Below are 20,234 nucleotides of genomic sequence, written 5' to 3'. Positions count from 1 at the left end.
TAAAAGTAAAATCTGCTTTTGAATGAATGGACATTTTTACATGGGAGCGCAAATTACTCGCCACGTTATGAACTAATTTGCGAAGTCCAAATTCGGCAAATTAAATTTCTTCTATTTTCAGAGTCGTAGTTAGTTTCAGAGTATTTAGTTAAGACACTTTTACAAATTTTTCATAATTTACTTACCCCAGTAAACAACGATGAGCACACTTGAGAATCGCTACATTGTGATGTGATAGTATATGTTTCTAAAACTGATCTATATAATACGGTGTGAATAGGCTTAAAATAAAGTAAAATAATGCTTACTTATGGAATGTAATACGACAATTGGGTTTATTCTCTTTTTCACATCTATTTTTACAAGTTTTCATATCACAAGCAACCATTTTGCCGTGTTATTTCGTAAAATGCCTCGACCATAGCTCGACGCTAGTTCGAACAAGAATGATGACGTCACATTCTCAAGATTCACGGGAAGTCATACGCGAGCCCAGCCGGCTCCAATGGAACCGATATGGGGAGTGGGGAATAATACGCTTTTAATCACTTAGGGCAGGTCTACTAATATTCATATGTCTATGGTCATTTCAGATTCCGTTAAGGCCAATCTTGTACGATCTTTATCGTCGAAATACTCATAGAGTCAGCATGGGACGAGGTATGCATATTATATGAAGCGATGTCATTGGAAATAATAATACTCGTATGTACGAGAGACTCACTATAGTTAAAAATGCTGGACAATAATCTCATTCCGTTTATCTTTTTAACCGCAAATCGTACATAATCTTTACATAATGTGTTGTTACTTTTATAATACTCAGTTTACGATGCAAATCGCGTGTCAAATGACGAACCGATTTAAACATGTTGAATTTTGTTCAAATCGATATATGATTCACTCTGCTCTAAAATAGACGGATGTTTCGTGACCTACGATAGATTTTGTTGAAGATTTTTTTTCCGTAGAGTTTTTTTTTAATATGTTTTCTAACAGTAAACAACGTCTTTATGATAATCTTAACTACAGGGTTTTCAAATAAGAGGTGTTATTTTGAACAGCCCACTATTTCGGTAGATGTTCCTTTTAAAGCTGTCATTTTTTGACATTTGACAAGTAGAAACTACGCCATTAATAAAAATGAAACAATACACGCTTCAACAATGCATTGAAATTATTGAAATTCACTTGAGTGAATCAAATGCAAATCATTTTGAGTGATGAGGCCCATTTCCACCTCGGTGGCTTTGTACACAAGCAAAATTGTCGCATCTGGGGCTCGGATAACCCAAGAATTATAGTTGAAAAGCCTCTTTATCCTCAACATGTGACTGTTTGGTGCGGTTTGTGGCCCGGCGGAGTCATTGGATCTTACTTTTTCGAAAATGAGGCTGGAGCAACAGTTACGGTGAATGGATTGCGCTATCTATAGATGATTAATGATTTTTTATGGCCGGAATTGGATGGTATTAATCTGGACAACGTTTACTTTTAACTAAATGGCGCTACGTGCCACACAAGCAACGAAACCATTGATCTTTTACGATTGAATATCAAAATAACACCTCTTATTGGAAAACCCTGTATAAAGCAGAAAATCTTTTCGGTGACTTTTGAAGCTGTAAAAACTATTGAGAGGGAGCTATGATATTTATTTTATATCATGAGCAATGGGACGTGGAATCTATTTTGTATATTTGACGACATGATCTTTGGTCCATCTTTGTGTAGGAAGTAGTAAGAAGTCAAATACGTACTTCATTTTTACAAAATACACACAACTATTGTTCAGCCACTGTGAGTTCCACTGTTACCTATCTAATACATTCAAGGTCTTATTGAAAGTATTATACATAAATGGGTGACAAAGAAGCTATGATCGGTACGCCATTGGAGTTATGTATTGTATTTTGTTACTCCAAGGGTATGTCTTCATTCGAATTATAAAATTTATTTTCTCTCACCTCTGATTTTGTTCCCTTCTGTAGCGTCCAGCACTTAGCGTCGCATCGCGCGAGTTGCAGCGCGTCCTGTTGGTCGCGCATGAAGCGCCTTTCCCCGTGCACTCCCTGTGAGAAGATCGCCAGAAGACAGAAAAACGTCGACACGACGCACAAGCCCATGGCGGCCACACTGCACTAGTGTGAATGAAGCTTCAGTTCCAAAAAATGATAGAACTATTTTATTCGGTGTTTTTGAGATATTTGTTGAATTACACTGACGATTCGGAGTTGTTACCTATAAGAAAGAAACAGATACATTAAAATTTCATGTGATTCTGATCGATATAATTTGAACTGTCGATCTGAGGAATATTGTGAGACTTAATTAAGTTGAGAGGCTGGAAGTAGTGTGGAGGGGAAGGAGATGGGGTTGTGAAGTACCTGACTATTCAGATCTGGACACCAAATACAGCTAAAGCTATTTCAAGAAACGTTTCAATTCTGAATTTCGGTCATATACACTAGGCGGTACTCTGCATTATGCCGCAAATATACTATGTATTATTTTTAATGAATTTATCGGGAAACAACATAAATTAATTGAATTTAATTTAATTGGTATTGAATTGTACGAGTAAATGGGTCGTCAAATTTTTGTGAACTTACGTTAAGATCCCTATTAGATTGTTTTAATGTTTAATTAAATTAAAATATAATAGTTTTTAGATATGTGAATAAAAAGAGTTTTCTTAAAACTTTTAACCTAATTGGACGCTAGCTAGATTTTAATATGAATTTTAAAGTAGGTCGTCATCTAACTAATTTTATTTTAACTAGTAGTTTTGTGAACAGCAGACATCGCTTCTAAAAAATAGATTTCTATTTTTCTCCTGTTTTATAATTCAAAACCAATTTTTTTTAAATATAAAATTTGTAAGTTGGTAGTTACTTTTATAAAACATAGTTTACATAATATTTTTTATTTCAACAAGGAATTACATAATTTGTCCAAAGGAACGTCACTATCCCAATGATTCCTCTTCAATTCCTTTTACAAACTTTCTTCGAGCATGTAGTTAAATAATAATATTGAAAATTGCTAAAAAATAAAAAAACCAAATAAAATCGACGATTTAGTGAAACATTAAAACGGCCACCGTCTTGGGCCGGAAACTGAACAAATTTACAAACAGACGAAATGCAAAACGGTCGAGTTAAAAAAGTATTGTGGTACTCTTAGTAAATTATCACTGAAGAAATCAACGGGCGTTTCAACTGCAAAAATTTTCCTTAATTTTGTTGAAAACGATATATATTTTCATATTTTTTTTTTTTTTTTTAATTTTTTTTTTTTAATTGTACAACAGAACATTCGTTCCAGTTACAGTACAATTATTCTTCTTACTTGTGCAGACTTAACGATTTTATTAACCTGCACTGAGAAAACTTACTGAAATAAAATATGTCTAATTTATTAAGAATCTCTTCAAATGATTCGTAACCCAGTTAAAACCGGGACTACAGCAAGGGCCTGAATGAATTGTTAGGTTTCTTGTTAAACTTTTAATAAAAAGGGAATATATTTATCGCGATGTCCAAACACTTGTTCATAAAAATCATTTTATTTTCGCATTATATATTATCCAATCAAATGATGGTAGTTGAACACGTGTTCCGATGTATTTTACGAACAAGAAAATTCCTTCTAGAAAAAAGGCTAAGTCGGCGAATGGTTAAAATTTTTACACTAAATGTGCATTTGCTATTGCCAAACTGTATAAGTATTTATATATTTTAACATTCACGTTTGAAATTAAGCGTAGGTACATGGGTGCGTGATTTGAAATTGTATTCCTGCGTAATGCGTAAAATTATTCAAGTTCAATGATCTTTAATTTTTAAAATTGGAACTGATAGGTATAAATCACATCAGTCAAGCAATAAACAAGGAAGTCATATTATTTTATGATATTAATTAATAATTTTGTATTTAAAATGTGTATTTCTTTTGTTTTCATTTTAGAAGATGTAAATATTTGACAGCTCTAAATCTGGAAAATGTTTTTTTGATAGGCAATGATTCTAAGTAAAATATTTTATAAATCTTCCCAAATCCTACTATTATAATATCCGGTGATTTTTTCGTGTGTCTGAGTTAGTTAGAACAGAACTAGCGCAGACCTATCAAAAATATCGGTATACTATAATTCCAATTTTGAAAAAGACAATTAAAATGAAAAAAAAAACAATTATATGATTTTACTATATCTTGTTTAACTCTTGTCTGAATCCTTCACTCAGTTCCAATTTTGAAAAAGCAACTTAAATTCAAATCGAATTTGAGTTCATTGGATCAGATTTCACTGGGACAAACAACCACGCACATACAACCGAATTAAGTATCTATGAAAAGTTTTAAACCACATAATCCAGTTGTTAAGTAGGGTATTCGTTACTAATTTTAGTAAGGACGGGTTATTTCACAGATTTTCAAAAATTCGTCAAATTTCTATGTTGATTTTCAAGTTCTGTTATTATTTTAGTTTTGTTAAACAGTTTTGTTAAATATTGGCCATAAATTATAATTGGCCATTTTTTTAAGAAAAAAAAGATTATGATTGATAGAACATGAATAGAACCTTCACAGAACTTGAAAATTTACTTTAAATTTGTTGAATTGTTCAAATTTTTTGAAACAACCCATCCTAAGAGATCTATCTTTTTGATTAACTTTCTCCTAAGTGTGGAGCCCTACCTTACCGAAGCCAGTGGGACTATAGCTCTTACTTTGTTGTGAAGCTGAAGGTAATGGAGAGTATCTATAAGAGTAAGCAGGTACTAGAAAAAAATAATTCGAACCTTAGAAAGAAACTACTCTTTTTTGAGATCGAGCAGGTTTTGCTCTTACAAAGGCATCTTCATACGGATATATTTTAACACTATTCTATAATGTTTATATTATGAAAAACTTGAAATAATACTTAAATCTTAATTTCAATTTAATTTTTTAAACAAATTAATAAAGTTTTTCAAGGTTTTTTTGCTAAAACGCGTAAGATCTGTCTTTATGTCCGAAGACAACGTTCAACTGGGCTTAAATAACTGGCAAAGCATGAAAAAAATAATTTTACAGGCTGTATAAATCATAATAAAGTTGCATAGTAGTTCACAAAGAAAGCAAATATTATATAAGTGCTACTACTAATACTAATACTTTTTTAATGTACATCTAGAATATTAAAAAAAGTTCATGAAATGGAAATTTAAAAAAAATTATAAAATTTATATAACGAAATTAGTGTTTTTTTCGTAGAATTTTTAAAATCAAATACAATATGTATATTTTGCCTTGCACAGACATTATCAAACATGCTGACACCAATTAGAGAAGATAACTGTAACATGATAAACTAATAAATAAATAAAAACATTTTATGATTTTTTTGCACATGCTTCCATTTTCCCATTAAGGCGATGCCATACGTAGTAATGCAAAATCATGTGTTTTTGGTTTGAAAATTTGGGCGCCTAGAAATGTTTCAGATGCTTTAATTAAATACTGCGAGTAGAATACATCTTGGCCTTTGAAATAATCGAGTATTTTTTAGATAAGTCTTTTTATAAGCCCAGAAAAAAATAATGTAAAGGCCTATGAAAACTGCTTTAAAGTTCAAAATCTCCTAGTTACGAACCCATTTTCGGTTACGATTTTATTGTATAGTGTGGCAAATTAAGTTATTTATATAATGATCGAAAAAAAAATATTTATGCCTGAACATACACAAAATAAAATAAAATGCACTTTTTGGCCATGTTTTTTTCTTGCATAAATCAAAACATGGGGTTGGTGTTAATCGGGAATGGAAACCTTATCGCCATCTACGTAAGGGTTGTTATTGATAGCGGCTCAATTTAAAATATTACACGACGTAGTGCATCGCCTTAACTTCGGATGCTATCTTAATTTAGAAATGACTTGTACATACTTTTAAAACAAATAATAAATAATACCTAATTAATGCTGTGTTCTTTTCGCGTTTCTACCAAGATAAGACCTGTCAATACAATTTGGCTTATTTTGTTTGCCCAATCTTACTTTTGATTGACATATCTAATCTAACAGCTGGTGCATTTTTTGCTTCATTGAGATAGTGTTCGTTAGAGGCTAACCACTTGATATTACTAGCAAAAAATTAATGTATATAGTTTACCGATTTGAAACGTGTGGTCCAAAGTGAAAGTGGGTTTTTACGTAGGAATTATATTTATATTATTTAAATTAAATAATAACACACAGATTTAATGTAGGATCGTTTATACGTGAATGTAAATTAATGTTTGTTTTATTTCCAAACTGTCACAAAACACATTAACCAATTTAATAAAATAAGATAACTTGAGTCCTATAATTAATTGGCGGAATATCACGTTAAAAGCATTGGTATATTTAACAACTTTAAATAGGTGTCAAGTAGCTTTTTGAAACAAAAAAATATTTTATTTTTATTAAAATTCTTCAGACATACCATATTCATCCGTAATAATGTTTATGTCATGTGAAAAATGATAAATAAATTAATTTCCTAAATACAAATGCATTATCATTAACCACATATCATTGTTATGTTGTTACTTACGGTGCGACGTGAGCAAATCATTCAAATAGTTCAACATAAAAAAATTACCTTATTTGGCGTTAATATCAAATTAATACACCTCAGCTTCTAAAGAAAAGCAAACTTTACCAAAATTTTCACCGTTCAATTACAAACAAAAACTTTTTAAAAATATGTCTTTCTTAAAAAGTATGAATTAATTTAAGAATTACTCTGAAAAGTATATTTGTCGGCTTTGATAAATATATATTTTTTAATGTGGTAACTTTTTGAAATCGCGCGAATTTGTTTTGCGAAGTTACGAGAAAATTGCGCGAAAATTTTGGCGCGAACTAGTTATTGAACTTGGCTGGTACTGAGTGTAAGATGTTCCCTGTTCGGAAGGCTGGCGGCCACTGGAGGACTCACTACTCACTACTCACTAGGGGGCTACAAAGCTACCATTAGCCAGCGTAGTTACGGACTACTGGCATTAGTTGATCATGCCTACATGTATGGACACACCTTCTGAGAATCGCACCGGGAGAACAGGTAATTCTGGATAAGCGCGTAAAAGAACACATAGCTCCGACACTGGATGCGAAATCGTTCGAAAGGAAAAAGGAACACTTTTTGTTATTTTCACCAACTGCATTCTGCGAGCCATGCAGTGCGGGTAAAGAAATACGAGGATTGTAAGTTTATACTGGTTCAACTGGGACTCTTTGAATAAATAGAATTATTCTAATGAATTATTTCAACTAAAATTGTGTGCCAAGACCGAGTTGTTTGGCGGTTCATCCTCTCTGTCTACCTGTGGGGAAACGGCATGATGGTTAATTAGTTAGATAGTTTGCTTACTATTTTTATAAAATTAATTGTGTTAGGTGGAGGCTAAAATTTGAGTCTAAAATGGCCAGCAAAATTAATTAAATTACTTATTTTTTATATACGTTTTTCTAATTACATGCAGATATACAAAAAAGAATAATAAAATAGCAAATACCGCACTTTAAAATAACTTTGCAGATTTATTAAGATCCACGTAAAAAAGGGATTGCAGTTTCCTGTTAAACTTGTAGTATATTCCCAATATAAAGGTTCAAGCGTTCACGAACTTACATTTGCCCTTATAATGTATAATGACGAAATGCGAAATTATAATGATTTTTATGAACACGTGTTTGCGATAGTACATTTCTTTTTTACTAAAAGGTTTACAGAATACCTATCAATTTATTTGTTGAGGGTCTGCAGTCGCGTTTTTAATCAAATTACGAATAATTTGAAGAGATTCTTAATACATTTTATACCAGTACGTTTTCTACCTATGGCATCCAATACTGGTGACGAGAGCCAAGGGAGTGGAAAATTTGTTATAACGTGATGAAGACACAGAAAAACACAGTAGGTCATTTTTTTAACATATATTACCAATCGGAGTACCTATGAGGTGTGGGTGAAGGGAAGGAGTATGATTTAATGTATTCACATAGACGAAAAAAGCGCTGAGCGAGTTGTTATTTTAGTTCGGAAAGCAAACCAATAAATGTTTTCCATTTTAATTTTTAGAAAAGTCAGTATCCCAACAATGTTTAAATGGAAACCCTTTAGCATTTTCTTAAATGGAAATCTTTTCGTTTCCATTGTTTAAAACAGAAACCTTTAAAACACACCAGCTTACGTTGCTTTTAGCCGAGTGGACAAATGCGTTGGATTCCCACCCGGGTGACGCGTGTTCAAACCAATGCCATACTAAGTCCTTCACCATTTTCAGCTTATAAAAATGTGAAATATTTCTTTTCCAAGTCCTGAGTCCTCAATTGGTATTATTTTTGGCACCAGGTTGGGGTCCTGTGAAAAAAATATTTTCTTAAAACGTTGACTATCTGTAATAGTTTTATAGTGGCATTGAACGCGGAACCAGCAATTACAAAAATGAAAAAAATTCAGAAGTAAATAAAAACATTATTAAATGAGATTAAAAGAATTTGGCATTCTCAGACTATAAAAATATTACCATTCGTTATTTCGGCTACTGGCACTAGCTCTCTCATTAAAAATTTAGGCGTATTAGATCTATCAAAAAAATTATATGTAAAGATGCAAAAGTCGGTCATTTTGAATACATGTAGGATAACGAAAGATTTTTTAAATATTTATGTTGAGTGATCAGTAGGATTTATAGGCCCTGTTAGCCAAACCCTCTGATATGAAAATATCTGGAGTCGGTGAATTATTTTCCCATTTGATCTCTGGTGAGTTGACGTGTTGTTCTCGTATTGTTTTGTATTTATTTTGCTTATATAATGCACTTGCATAATGTTGATTGCCTAGATGATCATTTGTGGAAAAGTGTGTGGAAGGGTTTAGTTTTTCCTATGGGGAAGATTTAACCCGGACAACAAAATCGAAAGTTTAAAAAAAAAAAAAACAGATTTTGAATATTACAAGAATTTGGAATAGCGACATCAATGATATAAGTTATTTTTTTAAATTTTGTCATGTAAAACTATATCGGGTGTATTATGACTAATCGCTCGGTCTGTTAGTATAGTTTTATCATAATATATTTTATAATTCGTTTTCTAAAAATGAATTTGGTTCGTATTCATAATATGGTACTTTATTACGGCAGTCAATCAAGTTATGTTTTATTACCAAATTTTGGTGAATTATTTTTAAAACTTGATTGTGCCTAAATGTTTACTCGGACGGTGCTAATATAGAACATCCCGATATAATATGTTCTATAGTTTCCGGAAAAGCAAAACATTTTCTACATAAATCATCAATTTGATTTGTATCTTTGATTATATGCTTTCTATAATTTTTAGTATTAATGACTCTATCCTGAATGGCAAACATAAATCCTTCTATTTCTGCGCTCAACTCTCCAATACTCAACCATTTGTTTTACGAAAATTTGTCAACATACGTTTGGTTGAGATAATTGAAGTGTTTTGCGTGTAAAATTTTATTTGACCAAGAATCTAATAATTCCTGGTTGGGATTTATAAAAATGTTGGTATTCTCATCGTATAAATTTAAAGGTGTAATATTTCTTTCTGCCTTGCAAATTATTTTGTGCATTTCTGAGCTATGAGCTTTCCTATGGAAAAAAGTTCTTAGCATTTCTACCTAATTATGTTTCAAAGAAATTATTTTGACTATACCTCTGCCTCCTAAATTTCTAGGTAAATTAACTCGTTCTATAGCTGAATTCGGATGATGGAAACTAAAATTTGTTAGCGCAGTTCTAATTAATCTTTCTAAGTTATCTAAATCTGTATTAGACCATTTAATTATGCCAAATGAGTACGTTAATAGAGGTATTGCCCAAGTATTTATTGCTTTTACTAAATTTTTAGCAGATAGATTGCATTTTAAAATTTTACCGATCCTAGCTTGAAATTTAATCCTAATATCATTTTTAATACTAGTATGGTCTAATCTATTTGATTGTGGGTATCCTAAATACTTATGAACCTCATCCCTTTTCATACTAGTAATTTGGAAATTTCTAAATATACTCTCGTCCCCATCTACAATTTTGCCTTTCTCTATATGGATCGTTCTACATTTATCTAAACCAAAAGTCATTTTGATATCATCTGAAAAGTTTTTAACTACCTCGATCATTTTCTCTAAATTTTTTCAGAATTTGAAAATAATTTTATGTCATCCATAAATAATAAATGCGAAATTGTACTACTCTCCCTTGTATTACCCTTAACTTTTATTCCAAACTTGCTTTTAATTAACATTTTAGATAGAGGATTCAATGCTAAGCAAAACCAAAGAGGACTCAATGAGTCTCCTTGAAAAATTCCTCTTTTAATTGAAATGCCCGGTATTACTATTTTCTTACCTTTTAAATTGATAAATAAATTGGTATTCCAAAAGGACATAATATTTTCCAAAAAGCTAATTATAATGGGGTTAGTTTTATATATATTTAATACTTTGATCAGCCACGAGTGCGGGACACTATCGAAAGCCTTTTGGTAGTCTATAAAGCAAGTATGTAAATTACGTTTTCGAGTTTGAATCTGTTTTAGAATTACAGAATCAATAACTAATTGTTCTTTACATCCCATATGTTTTCTGCGACAACCTTTATGTTGTTCAGATAAAATATTTTTTTCATCTAAATGAGTATATATTAAATCTGTCAAGCAAGAGGTTAATATTTTGTATATTGTCGGTAAACATGTAATGGGTCTGTACTGAGAGGGATTATTAATATTTTCGCTTTTGGGCAACATATAAGTAATGCCCTTAGTTAGAAAATTTGGAAAATTTTGTGGTTGACTGATAAAATTTGAAAGATTTTTTGCCAAAAGAGGATGTAAAGTAGTTAGACGTTTGTACCAAAAATTATGTATCCAATCGCAACCCGTGGCTTTCCAATTATGAGTATTTTTAATAATTTTGGTTAACAATTCAACCGATATATTAGAAAAATTTGTTCAATGCCTGAAAAATTGAGTTCTTCATTTTCTATCCAGGGACTTCATTCGTTATGTTTTATATCTTTACTCCAAATTTTAGTCCAAAAATCGCGCATATCTGATTCAGATGGCAACGGAATATTATTATTCGAAATAATGTTTTGTTTATCGTCAAGTTTGGAATAAAATATTTTTACATTTTTCTGGAATAATCTGTTATTATTTTTTTTACTATACGTATAATTATATCTTTTTAATCTACTAGCTTTTACGCCTAATTTTTGTTTTAATAAATCCAATAAATCATTGATTATATTTTCATTATTATGACTATCTATGTTATAACCAAATTTTCTCCCAATTTCATCTACGTGTCTCAAAATTTTCCTACTTCTATTTTATATTCTATTACTCTAGCTACATTACTTCTTAAAAATACTACATCATTTTCTTATCTGATCTGCCATTCTGGTTTACTATAACTATATGATCTATCATCAGAGGATGATAATTTGGTTCCTAACTTATTACAAACAGTAACAGCACTGGCATATACTTTTGTATGAAGATCTAAAAAACTAATTTTAATGATCAACATTTTTAATGATAAACATTCATACACAAAATATGATTTACGTGGCTCTGAACAAGCATCTTTCACGCATTGAGTAAAGGGGGTGACAGATTACGCTATAGGTTCAAATCGTTTTATATAACTCCTAATATTGCTCGCCATACAATCCCATACATACCTGTCACACCTTAAAAGATGATGTGTTATAGGTGTTGGCGTTGCGGCGATATGCCTGTGATCCGCTAGCCAGACGAAATTTGAAATCATGGGTCAGAGCAATTTATGGAGCGCCGTAATTACGCGGCAGTAATCTGTCAAAATTACAGATCCCGAGCAAAGAAATGATGTTCCGCGGCAGTCCCCCAATTGATCTGACCCCCTCTCCTGAGGAAGATTATAGCCGTAATTACGCGGCAGTCGTCTGTCAAAATGACAGATCCCAAGCAAAGAAATGATGTTCCGCGGCAGTCCCCCAATTGATCTGACCCCCTCTCATGAGGAAGATTATAGCCGTAATTACGCGGCAGTCGTCTGTCAAAATGACAGATCCCAAGCAAAGAAATGATGTTCCGCGGCAGTCCCCCAATTGATCTGACCCCCTCTCCTGAGGAAGATTATAGCCGTAATTACGCGGCAGTCGTCTGTCAAAATGACAGATCCCAAGCAAAGAAATGATGTTCCGCGGCAGTCCCCCAATTGATCTGACCCCCTCTCATGAGGAAGATTATAGCGTAGTGTGTCATCCCAACATATAATACGTACATACCACGCTCAAATTATATATAGCGCATAGTATAGCGTAATGTGTCTAAGGCTTAAATAGTGAATAGTGAGACAAAAAACTGTAACGCTCAACGCTTTCCAAATACATCTACAGATCGACTGATGATTGGAGATGGATTGGAGACGCCATAATCCCAAAGACCAGCTCGGACTGGTGATTAGTATTCACATAATAAAATCAGATCATGGGATCACGAAAATATCGAAATAACCCATTAATACACAGAAAAAAACTTAATGATATAAAATATTGCTAACTTATTAAAAATCTGGTCAATTTCATTATTATTTCTTACATTTATTTTACACGGGAGGCCCTGAGAAAAATAATTGCCTTCAGGGCCTATGTCAGCTCTGGGGATGCTGTGTGCTGTGTGTGAGTGCATTCGTATTCATGTTAAAAACGGGACAAAAGTTTAACTTATGAATTGACTGGTTTCCTAACAAACTGTCCGTATAACACGAATATGTTATTAGGATGTCGGAACACGTGTTCATAATAATTCTAATATTGTCGAATTTCGACATTAAATTTATCAGGAAAAACACAGCGGCACGAACACGTGTTCCGATATATTCTGAATGGACTAATATTTTATTAGTAAATGGATTGCAATAAGGTTTTTAACAGTATTTTAATAAACCAGCCATATAACATTTATCTCAATTTAGAATGTACGTATTACGAAGGAAAGTGTTTACCCGCATACTTTGAGAAAAATCGCCCAAAGCCTTAATAATATCTAAATGTAAATAAATTCTTGCGTGCCTTGTTCAACTTTCGAAATAATTACAATTCCTCGTATTTAAGCCTAAAATAGACATTTTGCAGCTCAAACGAAATGCGCTTATCTTATAATATAAGTACTTTGAGATAAAAGGTTCAACTAGATCGATTATTTAATTACAGGAATTACGTGCCTTATTTTAGGACTGCCTTAGTCTCAAAACACACTTATCGTATCTTGCGTCGCGTACTGCGCAAATGCGCTTAAGTATGGCTGCAGCCGCTGAAATTACGCCGAATATATATATATGGCCACATCGAACGCAAGATGCGAGCAGCTACATACGAATACGTGGTGAGACTTGCACTGTATCACCACGCGTATTATTGGTGATACAGTGCAAGTCTCACCACGTATTCGTATGTAGCGCGATGTAAACGCGTAATGCAACGTCAAATGAGCTGCGCAAGATACGCTCAGTGTGTTTTGGCCCTAATCAGACGAGTTTCATAATTACTTTTAAATAAATTAACTTTCAGGGACGTATTGAAATAAATTTATAATAATATATGCTTATATATTTAAACCAACTTTTACATACCATAATGTAATTAACATTACTAACAACTACATATTTCTTGAAACTCTTTATTTTTATTTTTGTAATCAAAGATTCTATACTTTTTGGTCGTCCCTCTCTGAACAAATATCCTCTCTTCTATTAAGCATTATCTAAAATTGCCTCCCCTCCATTCAACACCTCATCTCTTCAAAGTCTGAACTCGACTACAATTTTCATTATAGTTTTGAAATTTGCCTACTTAAATAAAGTAATATTTAAATTCACCTTTTATTTCTCCATAATTTTAAATGATTGCCAAGAACACCCTTGAAGGATGAAAGCCAGAAATAATGGAAAAAAAATCAAAGATTCGAACACGAACTAAATAGCTAAATTCTATGGTTTATAATGAGCTGCGACAGTTTTTATTTAACTTCCAAGGAAATGGTGTCTGTACCTGTCCTAACCTGTAAGGAAGAACTCCGTTGAATGGTCTGCACATATTAACTAAAATTTAGAGAAATACTAAAAATAAACTCTGTCTATACCTATAAAAACCATAAATTACAACCACCTAATGAAAGAATTCAAATTATTAAAACTCTCATCCTTGTTTCTAACTTGGATTTAAAAAAAATTGTTAATGATATTATAAACAGCACTGATTTTACTTACCTTCAATATACCAACTAGAAAAGCGATCGACAACTACTTTTCATTTCAACAACAATATCAGGAGTCGGCCATTTAAATACTCGCTTTTGCCTAGATTACATGCAGTGGGCAATACTTTCTCAGAAATAGTAGATGTGTTTAAATGCACGAAATTAGTTACAAGAAGGCTATGATAACATACATTGGGAATATATATTAATTTTAGCTTTTATTATCCTTTTGCATGAGTTTTATTTTATAATGTCTTTAACAAAATTTAATGTTCCACTAAATTATTACATTTGTCAAATGTTTGTAAAAGCCCATATGGCTAAAATATTAGCCATATGGGCTAATAAGTAATAATAATAAGTGGTCTCAAATTTCCTGTTTTTTTTCTGTTCCACCATTTTCACCATTTCACAGCCATACTTCAAGGTTGTTATCAAATTAATTGATAATTGATAAGCTTTCGGATTCCACAACGCAATACAACGTAATATCAGGAATTATTTCAGTGCAGATATTCTGGGACTAACTACCATATGTATTCCTTTTTGCCCAAAATACTAATGGAGGGAAACAATTATACCAAGTCAGTGGACATCTTCAATGTATCTTTAAACAAATATAAAATGTTGTTAATGAAGCAATTCAGTTATGTATAATAAATAATGTTTATTTCTTAATATGCATATGTAAAAGAGCGTTAATAAATAAATAAAAAGTGAATAGTGGACTGCTATTCTCACGCCTTTTGACATATTTTGTTCTTATCGGCTCCTGCTATTGATTCTCAACCCATACATTTAGCCTACATTTAGATTACTGCAACGTCCTTTATGCCAGCCTTCCAAAATATCAAATTGACAAACTTCAATCAGTGTTTAATGCAGCAGCACGGCTCATAACCGGGGTTTCAAAATATTCGCACATTTCAGAACACCTTCGTAACCTTCACTGGCTCAAGTGCCCTGAAAGAATTCAGTACAAAATGTGCTGGATCAATGAAATGGCCCCACCTTACATCTCTGAACTATTCGTCCCGGAAAACACTGGTCTGAGGCTGTCAACTCTTAGATCAGCAACATCATCAGCTGTAGGCAGACTGATAGAACCTAAGCGCAAGCCAAATACTAAGTTTGGTGATCGCTCTTTCGGAGCATCTGGGCCGAAGGCTTGGAATTAACTCCCTCCGGAACTAAGATCCATAACAAGTCCAACAGAATTCAGGTCTTAACTAAAAACTTACCTTTTTAAGCTGTCATACCCTTTGATTAAATATACCATTCCTTAGAGAATGTCCAGTTATATTCAATTTTCCAATTATGTCCTAAATCCTGTATATAAATTTCGCTAATAAACAATTAGATAATGTTAATTAAGTGTTAATCTCAAGTGACCTACCAGGTAAGTATTGTACTGTATATTATCTCCATAAATAGTTAGTAATAATATAGATCCCTGTAGAAATGTATTATAAATTTGTACATATATTTTGCACAAAAACGGCGCTATACAAGTCATCCAATTATTATTATTATTATATAACTATGTATTTACTTCCCTAGTACCTAGGCTAATTAAGTTTCTCAAAGGATCCTGAACATCTGTTTTCTTTTTTTTTCAAATAATGTAACCTAATTATTAAGCGTAGTAATATTTTTGATTACAACATCGACCTAATGAGATTACTTCAATAATAAGTATTTGCCAAAGGTTTCCGTGTTTCTTATTACTTATTGAAACCATTTTACCTTTTGAAAAATAATATGCTACGTCACTGCTCTCTTTGATCACCCACGTTTTCCTTGCAAGTCATTATACAACGCAGAGAACAGAAATTAATAAATAAAAACCAATAAAGAGTAGGTATTTTCAACGTACGCCCACCGACGTAAATGATTTTATTTTTAAATATGTTTTCAGACCAGAACAGGCTAACTAAAGACGTTACACAAATAATCCCATAAACTCCTTAGCTTTTTACCACCTGAGAAATGTGATGCGCGTGTAGTGATATTCCTTTAAAAGGAAGCTACAAGCCAAAAATGTGTATATTCTTGGTATACCTTATATTGTAGGCAATAGGCATTAAAATCGCTTGACAAAAGGAGTCTAGAAACATTCGATTTCAAGCAAAAAACTGTTTTTTATTTATTTTATAAATAATTTTATAAGAAAGCAAAAAGTTAATCAAGTGAAACTGTCACAGATAATTTTAGCTATAACACTGTATTTTTTAAAGTTGTTTGCTTTATGATTTCATACATTTCTATTGAAAAAAATTTGTTTTTTTTGTAGTTTACAATTATATTTTTTATTGAGTAATAATTTTTTTATTTGTATTCTACTCAGGCGAAGCGATAGGAAAACCTTCAATTTACCTAAAACATATTTGTTGGTATTCAATGTACACCAATTCGTTATAAAGATTAATCAAAATAGTGATTTGGCATTAAGCTTCGCCTTAACCTGTTGACGTGTACGCCGTCATATAATATAATATATTATATAAAGTTAGACAAAGTGGAGGTTATGCTATTCGCAGATATGTAATACAAAATACTTTTATAATATCGAATCGTATTGTTTTACTTACTTTGAACATAACACTTCATAATCCTGATAGAGTTATATTGGCACTAACTGAGTGTCGTTCTAATGGAACCCCTTTTAAATCTCACTCCTTTAGTTGATTAAAATTGAAGAGGGTGATTTTCTGAAATCAATCGTTAATATAATCAAGTTAAAAGTGTTTAGTAAGTATATAAACTCCGATAATAAGTATATAATATAATTTACAACTAGTAGCGGTCAAATTGGAAGAGACAATCAACACGCAAACAGGCATTTTATACCATGCAAGGTTTACTAACTTCGGGGGTTGATTCTACATGATTTTAGAAGTAGAAAAGATAAATAACTTTTTTAGAAATTCCATTAAGGTAGATTTTAGGTAAAAAAAAAAGGTTCAATTGTTTGCATGTCAAAATAAATATTCTTCTATGGAAAAATATTTTAATATGAGAAAAATTGGAATTTTGAAAAAAGTTTGTAATATTTTTTTACCTCTACCATCATATAGAATCACCTCCTAAAGTTAGTGTACTTTAACCCCGGATACCTGCTTATAGTAGAAATCTGTATTTTGGTCAAATGCCATTGGTTTGAGACTTTGCTAATGTTAGCTCATCAGCTGTATCTAAAATAATTACATCAATGTTTTGCCAGTCTCTAAAAGACGCACAGGAGGTCTTCTGTTTTTTGAGCTGCCTGTATCCAGAGGGTTTTAAAAAATATATTTACTAGATCGTTATTTTTCATGAAGTTGGAATCATTTAAATTAAATTCTAATTGTTCTTTATATAATTAAAATAGCGTCACATGCGCCTAGGACAAGCCGACGGCTTTTTAAAAAACAATATCGAGTGCACATGGGATTTAACGACCACCACAACACGGAAGCCTAGTCATTTTTATCATTTTTTCTAGAATATAAAACAATGAAAATACCTTAGGCCATTTGATTTTTTTTTCAATGTCAACTCGAGTCGTAACTGCTTCCTACCGTCTAGAGCCAGTGAGACTATGGCACCCCCAATTTGGGTATGTTATGAGGTTGAAGGTAGTGGGGAGAGGAAGGAGATGGGGGAGAACATTGTGGAAGAGTACCTGGCTAGATCTAGTCACTAAACACGGCTAGAGCCATTTCAAGCATCGTTTCAATTCTGAATGGTGGTCTTACACCAGGGCGATACTGAAAGTATCTTCCACTCAGGAACATGCTGCAAGTACCCAAATGAGATATTATTTTTAAATTAATCAATTGTGAAATAACATAAATTCATCAAACAAAATTTACTTGCGCACGTCGGGATTTGAACCCGCGACCTTCGGATTGCTAGTCGAGAGCCTTACCCGGGTAAGGCTCTCGACTAAATAGTTTAATTTACCGAAGTAAATTCAAACGGAAATAACAAAATAATTAGTTTTTTAACAGTACAGTGGGTGCTGTCAAGTTTTTCAATAGTTTAAGGTTCAAATGATTCGTATTCCATTTAATTAGAAGTTAACAGGCGTATTATTTCTAGCGAATTTAATAAGATATGGTAAGTCAAATCGGTAATGTTATTTAAAATCATCCACAACCTAGTCGTTACAATAGCAGACAGTCGCTTACATTTCATCTCTCTCTTTGCAAAACCAATTTTAAACAAAACTCCTGTATCTAGAGATCCACGAATTCATTTGAATTATTGCCACATTGACAAATTTGTTAACTATTCGGGACACAAAACGAAAATCCATAACTCAATTTCACACGAATGGTATCACTTAATCTACCTTGTTCTCTTTCATTTATCTTAATCCTATGTCTATCAAGCCTTCTGTAGTGTTTTGTGTTTTTACTACACTTTTACTGAAGCTTAAGGCTCGTTATATGATTGAAACTATGATGGTTCGTATTCAGATTTATTACGATAAATGCTATTTCAACCGAGCTGTACAATCTTAGTTTGGTAACGTCTGCTCGCCACTAGGGTAAATTTCCATCTGGCCGGCTCCGCGCAACGCTCGCCGTTTACGCGACTGGATCGGAAGCGCTCGGCCTCTCCGAGCGGTTCCGATCCGCCTGTTCAGTGTTGCTCTACACTGCACCTTCCAACAGATTTGTGATTAAAATATCACTTATACATATTATCACAGTTTACTTGCAGCATTTACCAGGACTACGGAATGTATATAATTGGCTTATTTGACTATTTTTATTGATTTACTATCTGTGCCCCGCCACGCTTTGCTGTGGCTCAGTCTGTCTGTGCAGATCAATTACTAAAGAAAATACCCTATTCCGATAGAGATACAATAGCGAGTGTTACTTTTACGTCCAATATGAGGCGCTGTTTGTAAAGAAATCATGTGTTTACCTGTCACGTGTGACATCTTTATAATAAATGTACATAAAAACAAGCTAGTATTCGAATGCAACGTTGTGTCAAAATTTCAAAGCAATTTGTGAAGAACTTTCGGAGATTTAGGTTTTTGAATGACGAACATTTACATTGATAAATTGTTTTATTTAAAAATAAACCCACCAAACTAGGCGAACTAATGATTATTCTACGTCACTGTTCCATTATTTGGACTGTCCAGTTATTGGTTACTGGTGGCTGTCGGATTTGGGTGCCTCCGTGTTGGTAGGCAAGTCCGGAGATGTCATGTTGGATGACAGCAGAATCCAAGCTTTCTCTCAAGTCCAGTCCTCTTCGTATACTCGTATCCTTCGGGTTTGCAAATCCTGTACTTTTTTTCAAATCCAGCAGGTAAGTACCACTATTTTGAAAAGCTCAGTCAAAGTTAACCATCTAATCAAAGTAGGCTTGCTTGATTAACAAACTGGATGTAGCAGATTTTAGGAACCGGAAACCGAACGTACAAACAAATTTACGGACATATGAAATGCCAAACGGTTGAATTATTTTGTAAAAAACAAGACAGTTATATTTATAAATATTACCCTTGGAATTTGTGAGAATACAACCAGCATATTTTACAAATTTAAATAATATTTTTAAGGGCATTGCCAATCATTCTATAATAATTCAGTTTTTTGTTAGGTGACCTTATTTTTTTATGTAGGTACTAATATTTTTTGTTGTTGTTTTAATAGGTAGCAGATGATATTTCTAAAAGACTGAAAAACAATAGACAAATCTGTTTCAACAGAAATAGAATTTTCTTTTGACCTTTCCCTTTTTTTTAATGCCATTGTTTATCAAAACAAATTTTCAAAAATAGAATCCTTAGAGTCGCATCCGTCGCATCCTGAAACTTCGTGTCGTCGGGTTATTTTGTGGTCTTAACATGACTTTGATAAAATGACATGTTGTAACCAAAACCTTTTAAGCGTCCATTCTAAAATTATATTCTGATC

General features: G+C 32.5%; 1 protein-coding gene across 1 annotated transcript in view; it reads right to left on the bottom strand.

The window, feature by feature from the left end:
* Kal1 (anosmin-1 Kallmann syndrome 1) overlaps positions 1-6,941 on the bottom strand; it is a 143,579-nt gene extending 136,638 nt beyond the window's left edge. The window contains exons 1-2 of the mRNA XM_089639216.1: positions 6,632-6,941; positions 1,968-2,241 (exon numbers count right to left, since the gene is read on the bottom strand). Coding sequence (XP_089495342.1) covers positions 1,968-2,126 — 159 coding nt within the window. The 5' untranslated portion in view covers positions 2,127-2,241; positions 6,632-6,941. The remainder of the gene's footprint in view (positions 1-1,967; positions 2,242-6,631) is intronic.
* Between the last annotated feature and the right edge of the window lie 13,293 nt (positions 6,942-20,234).

The sequence above is a fragment of the Hesperophylax consimilis genome, chromosome 14 (assembly GCF_061612785.1).
Source record: "Hesperophylax consimilis isolate HC1 chromosome 14, BYU_Hcon_1.0, whole genome shotgun sequence".
Classification (NCBI taxonomy): domain Eukaryota; kingdom Metazoa; phylum Arthropoda; class Insecta; order Trichoptera; family Limnephilidae; genus Hesperophylax; species Hesperophylax consimilis.
This window is presented reverse-complemented; position numbering and strand designations above follow the sequence as displayed.